This window comes from Sminthopsis crassicaudata, chromosome 4 (assembly GCF_048593235.1).
Source record: "Sminthopsis crassicaudata isolate SCR6 chromosome 4, ASM4859323v1, whole genome shotgun sequence".
NCBI lineage: Eukaryota > Metazoa > Chordata > Mammalia > Dasyuromorphia > Dasyuridae > Sminthopsis > Sminthopsis crassicaudata.
Genome location: NC_133620.1, coordinates 327299926 through 327312636, shown reverse-complemented (window position 1 = coordinate 327312636; position 12711 = coordinate 327299926). Strand labels below are relative to the sequence as shown.

General features: G+C 31.1%; 1 protein-coding gene across 4 annotated transcripts in view; it reads left to right on the top strand.

Annotated features, from left to right (window-relative positions):
* Positions 1–12711, top strand: part of ABCA5 (ATP binding cassette subfamily A member 5) — a 116191-nt gene that overhangs the window by 15474 nt on the left and 88006 nt on the right. For all 4 annotated transcript variants that reach the window (XM_074260624.1, XM_074260623.1, XM_074260621.1 and 1 more), the window contains exons 2-5: positions 2804–2920; positions 6855–7059; positions 9895–10056; positions 11118–11206. In XM_074260624.1, coding sequence (XP_074116725.1) covers positions 2819–2920; positions 6855–7059; positions 9895–10056; positions 11118–11206 — 558 coding nt within the window. In that variant the 5' untranslated portion in view covers positions 2804–2818. The remainder of the gene's footprint in view (positions 1–2803; positions 2921–6854; positions 7060–9894; positions 10057–11117; positions 11207–12711) is intronic.

Genomic DNA, 12711 nt, shown 5'->3' with positions numbered 1-12711 from the left:
TAATCTTTTTTTTTTCCTTTCAGTTCTTACTCATTCTTCTTCTTTCTTTTTCTAGACCTTCTTTTTCTTTTTTCCTTTCTCACTTCTTCTCTTTTTGTTCATATGCTTTGTTTTTTGGGACTTATGTTGAGATTTTTCTCTGGATCATTTTGAAAATTTAGCTTTTTTCTTCTTTTATTTTCTCTACATATTTGTCTTTTTCCTTTTAACTGTTATGTGGACATCCAGTGCTAGAATGCAGGGATGCCTTTGTGTCTCCCTCCTCTGATAGAGGAATGAGTGGTACTCAACCAAGTGCACCTTCCTAGTCTTCTTTCCATCAGGATCAAGTTGCTCCTCTCTAGCTTGCAGTTCTAATGGATGCTCTCCACAGGAATGTTGTCTTTTCATCCTTTTTTAGCATTATTTGGTAGCATCAGTATCTATCATTTTCCTGTGGTTTGGAGGGATGAGTGGGTGTCTGAAACAGTCACAAAAACCCTCACAGCAAAATTCTGTAATTTTCCTTATTCTTGTATTTGTTGGCATGCGAATTTAGGTAATTAAATCTGTAATCCATAGATTTTTTTTAAACCTTGCTTACAACTTTTATATTCTCATTTTATTTTATTTTTTGGTTGAGGCAAAGTGATTTTGTCCAGGGTCACACAGTTGGTCATTGGTAAGTGTCTAAGGCCAGATTTGAACTCAGGTGTTCCTTTTCTTCAGAGCTGGTGCTTTATTCACTGAGCCATTTAGCTGCCCTGATATTTTTTATTTTGAGTCAAATACAATTGCCCTATCTCTGGCAAACAGGTCCTTTCTAGGAATAGGAAGTTTTCTGGGTTCAGGAATCTTAGTAGTCTTATCACCTTTTAAAGAAAGAAACAAAACTAAAGTTTTTTTTTTTAAGATGTGAAAAATAATAAAACACTGCTTAGCACAATGCCCAGCACAACAGGTGCATAATGAACATTTATTGACTGACTGATGATACTTTATATGAAAATTCTTTTGACTTTGTGATTCTATTATAAAGATGCCACTGACCAAAAAATACCTATTCATTTATAAAAGAGTTCATCGTATAGATTTGTAAATGAAAGGAATCTTGAAGTTCATTTGGATAATCCCTCATTTCACATGTGAGGAAAATGAATCCCAGAGTGTTTAAATGACTTGTTCAGGTAATAAACCCAATTCAAAATTATTCTGATAGCAGAATTTTCATTATACTTTTAAATGGAAATATTCATGTAGTTATGTATTTACTCATTCATTCATTCACTATATATTTATTGAGTGCCTATTGGAGACAAGGTACTTTTGCTAGGAGCTTAGATTTTGGGTAAGTTTTATTCTTTTGACATGCTGAATAATTTTTATCTAGCTGAGAGTGGAAGTTTACTCTGTGAAATGATACTATATAATATTGTGATTTTAGGTTTTTAATGCCTGTATCTGAGGAACATATTTGTATTTTTTCACTAGATTTTTTAATTTTTCCAAAGCATGCAAAGATAATTTTCAGCATTTACCTCTGCAAAACCTTGTATTTCAAATTTTTCTTCTTCCTTTTCTCCCTCCCATTCCCTCTCTCATTGAAGCAAGCAATCCAATATAGGTTCAACATATTCATTTCTTCTAAACAAATTTCCATTTCGTCATTCTGCACAAGAAAAGTCAAATAAAAAGGTGAAAGAAAAAAAACACAAGCAAGCAAGCAAACATCAACAAAAGTGAAAATACTATGCTTTGATCCACATTCTGTCTCCATTTGATCCTCCATTCAGTCTTCTCTCTATATGTGGATGGCTCTTTCCATCACAAATTTATTGGAACTGCCTTGAATTACCTTATTCTTGAAAAGAGCCAGGTTCATCATACTTGATCATCACATGATTTCATTGCTATGTACAATGTTCTCTTGATTGTACTCATTTCACTTATGTCTTTCCAAGTTGTCCTGAAATCATATTATTTGTTATTTCTTATAGGACAATAATATTCCATTACATTCATATACCATAACTTATTCAACCATTCTCCAATTAATGGACATTCATTCAGTTTCTAATTCCTTGTCACTACAGAAAGGGCTGCCACAAATATTTTTGCACACATGGATTCTTTTCCCTTTTTTATGATCTCTTTGGAATATAGACCCAGTAGAGCCTGCTGGATCAAAGGGTATACACAGTTTGATAGCTCTTTGGGTATAGGAACAGACTTTTAAAAATTCAATTTATTGTTTATTTTTAACATTCTTTTCTTTTTAAAATTTGTCCCCTATTCAACTAGAAGATTATCAATTATAAATGTGAAACTATGGTAAAGCTATTTCTCTATTATTTTTCAAAAAAGTAGGAAAAATAAAGTGAAAAAAGTCATACTCAGAGTTCATCAATTTTCTCTCTGGATGGAAAGGATTTTTTTTTAAATCATGAGTGCTTTGGAATTGTCTTGGACCATTGTATTGATCAGAATGGCCAAATTCTTCACAGTTGATCATCATTACAACATTGCTTTTACTGTGTACAATGATCTCCTGGTTCTTCTCACTTAGTTTTGCTAACTTAGTTCATATAGGTCTTGCTATTGTTTTTTTTTTTTTTTTTTTCCCTGACCCGTTCACTCCATCAGCAGTTTATTAGTGTCGTTATTGTTCCCTCTTCTACTCCAGCCAGCATTATTTATCATTACTGATAGGTGTAGAGTAGTATCTTAGAATTGCTTTAATTTGTATTTCTCTAATCCATAGTGATTATATGCTATATAAATGTGTGCATATTTATATAACTTCTCTATTTTTTTTAATTCCTAGATTAATCCAGACAACATGGCTACAGCAATTAGAGAAGTGGGAGTATGGAGGCAAACTCGAACTCTTTTACTCAAGAATTATCTAATTAAATGTAGGACTAAAAAAAGTAGTGTTCAGGTAAGCTGAATGATACTTTCTTGGTTTTATAATGTAACCAACTATAATTCTTACTTGTTTTTTAAAGTTTTAGTCAGGAATTCATTTACAGAAGAGATACAGATCTCTCCTAGCTGAGAGTACTATTGATTCTGATAATATATTCTGTTGTAAATAATTGGGTACATAAAGATTATAGAATAAGTGGAAGTCTGAGAGAAGGAGGTTTTAGTAGCTGGGGGGACTCACAGAGGCTTCCTGGAGGAAGTGAAATTTGAGTTGAATTTTGAAGGAAGTTAGGGAAACCAAGAGTTAGTGATGAGGGGTTAGCATTCCAGCCATGGGCAATCATTGGAAAGGCTCAGAATCAGAGGTGGAATGGCCTATTTGAGGAATTATGAGTGGACCAGTATTACAAGAAAGTAGAATATATGGAGTCTAGTTAAGGGCAAGAACATCAGAGAAATGAAAATTCTAGTTAATTCCTTCACGCAGATGCTAAATTGACACTCTCTAAAATATAGATCTAATGTTACTCAAATTCAGAAATAATCACAGTTATATTATTGCTTCTATGAGAAAAATATAGAATCCTCAGCTTATCACTAAAAACCCCCATAATCTGATTTCCATTCCTCATCAGTCTTATTTTCATATCCCTTTACTCTTCATTCTCAGCAAACTGACCTACTATTTATAGTACAAAGCATTATCTCCTATTCATACTTTTACATAGGTGATTTTCTATTTTTGTAATGTATTTCCTCTTCACCTCTGTCTCTTATATTCCTAAATTCCTTCAAAGAATAGCTGTGGTACCATCTACCACTAGAGGCCCTTTTTGGTCCTTATTGGTCTTTATCCTGTTTCCCCTGGTTTTACCTTTCTTCCTTTTGAATTTGTATAGTTTATAGGTATTTATTTGTATTCATATTGTTTTTCCCAGTACAATGTGAGCTCCTTTATGAAAATTTAAAAAAAAAGTATTATTGAATTGGGTTTTAAATCACTGCTGAATCCTTTTCTTAATGATAATCATCCTTTCAATAGTAGATGTCAATTTTTTGCTGGAAATGGGTATTTATTGCAATGTAGTTTACATGTTAAATTTTCTTTAGTTTAAAAAAATCATAACATTTGCCTTTCAGTAATATTTGTATTATCCCCATTCTTTCTCCACTATTTTTAAAAGGTCAGTACTAGTGGCTTAGCAATTGCAGTTAATTTCTACTTAGTGACTTAATATTATTAAAAAAAATTTTCTCCTGTTCATTATGGCCATTTTTATCTTATCCATTAAATGAGCCTTAAAATACATAGTGAGGGTGGTGAACAATATTTGTATTTATTCTGGTTTACTAAGATTGAACAAGATCCAAGCAATTATATAATTAGTTTGCTAATAACAATCTTTAATAATAAAAAACTTTTATAACTCTCAAAATTTTTAATAAGTGCCACTACTCCCAGAATAAAAATTGTTTTAATTTTAATTCTTATAATTCTTTGGGGGATCTATGAGGGTTAGTATTCACCAATCTGAGTTCTTAAGGTTGGAGATAGATTATAATACTAAGATGTCAATTAAGAGTGAAGGAGGTAGCCACTTCTTTTAGCTGATTGGGATAGATATGAAAATGGATGGCATCTACAATGAATCTGATGTAAGAATTTCCTTATATACATATTTTTAGGGCATCATTCATAAGCTAAGTATTCAAAAGTATTGTGTGAAACAAAGAAGTGTAGTTTAAAATATAAGTGGTTATAGAAAAAAATAGTGTGCTTACTGGAGAAAAATGGATATTATTACTTAACAGGAGGTAGATAAGGGAGTTATTGTCCAAGGGTAACTAGTTTCGCTAACTCAAAGAAATCTGTAGTGGGCCATGTAGGGAGGAGAACTTTTTTAAGACAGTGGAGTCCTCTGTCTTCAGCAGCTGAGTCTTTTTTATATTGATAAGAGCCCCTCCCCCTCCAAAGAGAGAGAGAGAGAGAGAGAGAGAGAGATTCCGAGTGATGCTAGAAGCTACAGGTAGTCTTGCAGTTTGCAAGAAATCATTTATAGCAGACTGACTGATGCAGAACAAGGTAGACTCAGCATGTCTTAAAATGTTTCTGAGGAGGGAAGATTAGTATACAGACATGCCAGGGAAAATTAATGAAGTGTTGGTAAGGGATATTAAGGCAAGGGAGGTAAAGAGGCTTGCTGGAAGCTGTCAGATTCAAGAAACTTACTGAAGGCAGTCTCTGGGGAAGATAATTTGAGCCACTTTTTCCACAGTACATATAGTAACGGTATTATAATCTTCTTTTTCCTGCTAAATTTTAATTGTTCATGGAACTGTCCACTTTTTCCTCCATAGCTGTAGCTTTGAGCTTTAAGACCCTACTTGTCCTTGAAGGCCTAGCTGGTGCTAGGACCAATTTTTCCAGTCTTTGTGATCATGACAGCTGTGTTGCTACCAGAAAACAGCATTATCTTTCTTCACTGAAAAGTATAGTGGTTTGTCTCCCTAATTTTTAAATATAAGCTCACTTTTCCTAAACCAATTTTGCCACGATCTTCAGTCCTTCCATTTCTCAATATTTTCCTGAGGCATGACTTAATCTTAACCTTATAGTTAAACAATTATATTCTCCTCTTAAATTCCTTTTCCTCAGAGGCAGCTAGATGATACAATGTTTAGAGCACCAGCTCTGGAGTCAAGAGGACCTGAGTTCAAATTCAGTCAGTCTCCGACATTTAACACTTCCGATGTGTGGGCACCTAGTGGTGGGCAAGCCACTTACCTCCAACTGCCTCAAAGAAAAAAAAAATCCTTGCCCTTTTGACCTATTACCAATCATATCTTGCCACACCCTAATCCTGAATTATTTTCATCATTTTCTTCTTCTTCTACTCATGTGTGGTGAAATAATCTTGGCAGAAATGGCATCCATGGTGATTAAGTTCCATATAAATTTGTTTCTAATATTAACTGGACTTTCACTGCATAAAGCAATCCTTTTATTCCTTTCTCATTGATTCTGTATTATGGTCCTCAGTATTTTATTCAAACTTTCTTTATTCTCTCCAGGGTTTCTAATGATATGTTCATTGTAATATCCAATGGTATTTTCTCAGTCCTCATGCTTCTAGTTCCTTCTGTAGCATTTGATACGGTTGCTTTTAACCTTTTCTTTCCTATACTTTTAACTTTTATCGATTTTCATGACACTACTCTCTTCATTTTTCAACTTGCTTAGCTATTCCTTCTCATTTACTGAATCATCAGACTTCCCCAATGGTGTATATTCTAAAAACATTTCTCTTCTTTTGGCTTCTTCCCTTTATGTATGTAATTTTTCTTTTTGAACTGACCAACTAACTGTTGGGTTCAATGATTTCTGCACATAATGCTTTATTTATATATCCAATCTCAGACTTCCCAGAACTTGTTTTGTTTCACAGAGTGCCTATTGGGACATTTCAAACTGGTTTTCTTATATACGGTCTTCTCGTATTACTTTGTAATACGTTGTGTTCTGTATATACTTTTATGTATTTGTTGTCATTACCAATAGAATGTAAACTTTTTAAGACAGAGGGTTTGTTTTTTTGTTTCATCAGTGCCAGACACATAATGGTTGTTGATGCATTTTGTTGTACTCTAACTTTGTAAGTTACACACACACACACACACACACACACACACACACACACACACACACACACTTCTTCATAGTTGTATTTATTACTGGTTCATTAAGTATATTTAGGTACAGTAATAGTTATGAGATACAGTGGTATTAGTTCAAGCATCATCTTCATTTACCCAAGGCTTTAGATTTTAAAATATTTTTTATGATATTGAAGGCAAAGGAAGGACCATATAATATATTTAGAAAGTTGCTTTAGGTAGCTAATTCAAAATTCTCTAATTTCAATCACATTGTTTCTTTTTAATTGCAGGAAATTATTTTTCCACTATTTTTTTTATTTTGGTTAATATTAATAAGCATGATGCATCCAAATAAGAAGTATGCAGAAGTACCTGATACAGAACTTGACCCTTTGGATAAATCTGTCCTGTCTGACTTCATTATCGCATATGCTCCAGTGACTAATGTTACAAGAAACATCATGAATATAGTGTCTTCGCATTATCTTCCTGATGGTATTGTGAGCCTATATATGTATTTTTCTAGCTTCATGTGGTAGTTTCTTAGATGACTAATATGCTGACTGTACAGAATTATTAATGCAATTCTTTATGTGATAATTTTTTTTCTTTAATGAAATTTGTGGATTTATAATAATTATGGCATAATTTAAATGGTTCGAGTGGCTCTTATTGGTTATTTCGACAAAACTTGCATTTTTGCTGACTGATATATTTAACATTTGAGAAAATACTTAAATTAATAATTTTCTCTAATTATATTTGCCTTGATACCTCTTACAAAATAAGTAATTCATGAAATAACTATTTACTAGTTCACATTTGTATTCTAATCTAGTGATACCTTAATATATAAAGTGATAAAATGTTTTAAGTATTATTAATTAGTAACTATATGTAGAGCAAAATATGATAGTTATAGCTGTAGCTTAGAAAATAAAGCCATCTAACTCTCAGTTTGAGATCAGAGAAATGAGATAAGCATTATGCTTTTGGAGAAGCTGCAGTGCTAAATATATAGGTCTTTGGTTGTTGCTGAGTTTTGGCCAGAGGCTAGCTTATTGTTTTCTTGAATTACTGGTATGGCAGACCAGTATGAATCATATCATGTTTTATGATTACATAACTTAATGAAAGTTTTTATTCCAAAAACTATCAGTGACAACTGAAATGGCAAATTGGAAATAATGGAGGGAAGAGGCATCACCTGATCTTCACTTTCATCTAACCTGATCAGAAAAGAGAACAAAGAAATTTTCAGATAAGAATATATTTAATTCATCCAGGAAATAGAAAGAAACAGCAATAGGGGAAAAGGTTTGGGGTATGAGAGGGAGAATATATTCATGAAAGAATGAGTCATAAACAAAACAAATCCTAAGCCTGGTGATAGGTGCCACAAACAATGAATTAATTTCTGTATTTAGTATGTATGTATTAAATGTCATTAATTTTAATTTCTTAGAAAGAATAGCTAAATAAATTTAAAAAGAGACATATTAGAGAAATAGGAAACAAATTGAGAGTAATGCAGGTACTGCATTGTACCCTTTTCAGTTGTAGATAAATTTAAGAAAAAATAAACAAAAACATAATTTTTTTTAAAAGTTAGATGTGATATAATTCTGGCTCTTCTTATGAGATAGAAAGGAATATATGTAAACATGTATATATGTGTGTATAAATGTATATAAATTAGCTTTTCAAGGTACTTTTAAAGATTTATCAAAATATTAATTGCATCCTTTATCATAACAGTAAAATTATATTAAATAAAAAACTCCTGAAAAAAAGCGTTAAGAATTAGTTGGAGATTGAATAATTTCATCCCAGAGAAATGGGAAGTAAAAGAATAAAGAATAGAAAGGAATAGATCATTTCATTAAAGATAGTAACAACAATGAGATAGACCAGAAATTCTGAGATGCTGCAAAAGTAGAAAAACAGACTAATGAAAAGATCATTTATCAAATTAAAAAAAAACACAAAAAGCTATAAAGTGTACACATTTTAAAAAAATAAACACTAGAAAAGAAATTCAGAAAATCTAGGGAGAGATTAACAATTGAAAGTTTAAAAAAGCCTAGAAATTGAATTAATACAAGTAGGAGTTTTTTATTTTTGGAGGAGAAAAATCATAAAAAAATGAACAATTAGCTAATTTTATTAAAGTTTTTTTCCCCCTGAGCCTAATAATATTTTTTATTAAAAATGTAAATGATGAAAGAATGCTTATAAAGTGTGTGAATACTGGGCTGGGAAAGGTGGGATTTTGGCACAATAATTAGAATTATGAGGAACTCAAGAAATGAAAAAAGGTCATGTGATACAGTGCAAAATGACAATGGACTTATCCTTGTATCCTTGTATCAGTATTTTGAACAAGTCACAGAACTTCTGTGGACCTCATTCACCTCATTTGTAAAATACGGTCTTGGACTAAATCACCTCCTAGACCTTTTTCCTTTCTAAAGCTCTGATTCTGGGACAACTAGAAAAAATACAAAAAAAAAAAAAAGAAGAAGAAGTTCTAAGATAACTTCTTTAAATAGGAGGAATGACTATTTCTATTTGTACCTAAATTACATAATATTTTTGCTAAAATGTAATCATCAAACTAGTATTTGAATGTAGAGAAGTAAAACATTTACAAGTTTTGAGAATTTTCCTTATTTTTTTTTCAACATTATTTAGATCTTTTTTAAAGTTGTGTCTAACTTAGAGAAATGTGAATGGTATGTAGAAAATTCAGAAAAGAAGATTAAATGTTTGAAAATAAATCTATCAAGATACCAAGAAATATTGGGTTTAAATGGTAACATCAGTAATTTCTGTTGCAAATAATTTCTCTTCAGCTGTTAACTTGTATGAAGATTTAATCAAGATAACTGTAACTTATGTATTGGCAACTGTATAGAATCTTCATTTTTCAAGGAGTTAGGTCTGCTTTGAGATTGAATTTCATTGCTTTTCATTCTTTTAATTTCATTATTGTCTGTAGTCTTCTCATGTTTAATTAAGAAACAATATTTAAATTATAAATAGCCCTCCTCTATCTTTCAGTTAAGAACTGGAACCTGAAAGAGAAATTAGATTTATCATTGGAAGTATTTATTATTAGACATTTTTATGCCTTTGGAAGAAAAGCACTATAGGAATTTCAGAATTTATTAGAACGCTATGCTATTTGAATTTTTAGGAATTTGTTAATTTCAAAGAGCACTGAAAACAAAGTTTTATAAATGTTTGTTAAAATGTGTAAACATTGGACTTCTGTGTTTTACTCATTCTAGTTTGTGAATGATAACTATATTTATAACATTTTTATAGTCATAATTACTGAAAAGTTTGCAAATGAGAGAGAATTGCAAGAAGCCAGTCTTTCTAAGCCTACCAGTTTTGTGGGTGTGGTTTTCAAAGATTTCATGTCCTATGAACTGCGTTTTTTTCCTGATATGATTCCAGTATCTTCTGTCTACATGAATTCCAGAGGTAAGTATCCCCAGTCAAGTTTATGAGAGTTGTATCAAATAAGTTTCTTATGGTTTTGATCCATGTTTGAAATTATTAAGTAAACCATATTGAGCATTCTATATTAAAACATATTAATATATTATGATATGGAAACATTTGTGATATATTTCTATATGCAGTCCCTTCCAAGTTTTCTTTGCCAATTAAAATCATTATTTCTCCTTTGGATCTCAAGTTTCCTCATCTATATAATGTGATCATTGGTCTAGATGACCTTTATGGTGCCTCTTTGCCTCCCAAATACATAATCCCATGACATATTGAGTCAGCCAAGTTTATTTGCTCAGCAGTACATTGTGAAAAGCAGAAACTTGTTCTTTTGTTTGTAGGCACTTTAAAGCTGATAAGGATTGTGGCAAATTTAATTGATAAAAGAAAATTACTTTTTTGCATAACTTCATTTTCAGTTTTACTTCTATGTGTACTAATTGATATGACTTTTAATATCCTATTGCATGTAGATATTTACCAAGACAAATAAATTGAATGATTAAAAAGCCATATATTTTAGAACAATAACAGTTTGTTTTCTCTGACTAATAGAAGTTGGTAAATATATTGTTTCAGTAATCATAATTGTGTGTGAGTAGACTGTATTATATTACGAAATATGAATTGCCTTACAAGAACTGAAATAAATTAATATTGTCAAGGAACCATTTATTAGAGAAGGTGAACTAGGCTTGTAGCAAGAGCCAAGGGATAATAGAGGGGCAGCCTAGATGAATCTTGTACTTATTCCCCAAAGATATTGGATAACCTAAAAGAAAGCCTACAGTTTATGAATTAACTAAACCTTTGTCATGGATTTATCCATGGATTGATGAGAGTCAGAGAACAGAATCTCACAGAATGAAGTATAATTGAATTGTGATTTTTCCTGATAGCATGTGTTCATTCTGATGATTAGCATATACCATATGTCATTAGTTTATGTATCATTCATATTTATGTTGTCTTTAGAGAGGAGTGTTAATGTCATTTTGCAAAATTGTGTATGCCTTTTGTTTCCTTTATAGCTGGTTGTTCAAAGTCATGTGAGGCTGCTCTATATTGGCACTCAGGGTTCATAGCTTTACAAACCTCCATTGATGCTGCAATTATACAGGTAAATATGAAAAAATAGTCATAGGAAATAATGTTTTATGAATTGTTATATTCTTTGCAAACCTGCTAACTTGTAAAAAAAATACACAATTTTAATCATATTAGTAGCTGTGTTGGATTTAGAGTAGGGTAAGAAATAAAAAGTTAAGCTTTATAATACAGAGATCTAAACTTTGAAGATCTAATTTTAATTAAATTTCTGTTGTTATGGGGATTTTAGCAATCCATTTTTGGTATAATTTCTATAAATAATATTTATTAAAGTTCTATATGTATTTTTTTTAATGATTAGCTTAAATAGTTGATATAATTCTTTAAAGTAGTATGTGTGTGTTTTACAAAGAATCAATTTCTGTATGTATGTATATGTTTATTTCTACACAAATACACTTATATACATATACTAATGGAATGCCAAATATCAAGAAAACCTTAATATGGAGATTTATAGACTAGATTGAGGTGACTCTGATCAGAACTCATTTTGTGTTAAATAGCAGTTTTTTACCTATGTTCCATGACATTGTTTTTTCTCCTTGCTTTACTTTATTCATTTTTCTCAATTTCATTTTGGTGTTTTGCCTAGTAATTTTAATCAGGCTATAAGTAAGCTTTATTTTGAGATGGACAACCAGATTCTGGCCTCTTCTTTTAGGGGCTTTAAATTTGATATAAGATTCTAAATAACAGTAATTTCAGTTGTGAAAACTGAAGTTAAAACTTTTTAATATAATCAAGTTTAAATATATTTCTTTATTAAATATAACAAGGATTTTAATTAAAAGAATATTTCATGGAAACAAAAATTGAAGATTTTTTTTTGTAATTTGAATTTCTTAGATTCAGTTCAACAGCAATTTGGCAAAAACTAGTTATTGAGTGTTGAGGACTGTTAAATGACAAGACCAATTTTTCATAGCATTTATTAAGAGAAACTTCAATTAAAACATAATCTGGGCTTAAAGGGTGACATTATAAATAATTTCAAGGAGCAAATCTGTGACTATGGAAAGAGTTCATAACCAAAAGAAGATCATGGAAGAGAACATGAACAGTTTTGCTTACATAAAATGAAAAAGTTTTTGTCACAAACAAAGCTAAATGCAGTGAAAATTAGAATGGAAGCAGGTAAAACTCAGAGGGAATTAATTCAAATTTATAAGAATAAGTCATTTCCTAGATAAATAACAAAATAGACAGTTTTTGGATGAAATCCAAGCTTTCAATAGACATATGAAAAAAAATTATCCAAGTCTCTAATAATTAAAGAAATACAGATTAAAATAATTAAAGTTTCACCTCCCAACCATAAGGTTGGCAAGGGAGACAAAAAATGACAGGGAGACAGGTATTAGAGAGGCTGTGAGAAAACACATTAATATGCTGTTGGTGGAACTGTCAGTTGGTCCAGCCATTCTGGAAAGTAATTTGAAATTGTTCGTCCAAAGGTACTAAACTCTGTATGCCTTTTGACTCAATAATACTATTAATTCTAGACTCCAAAAA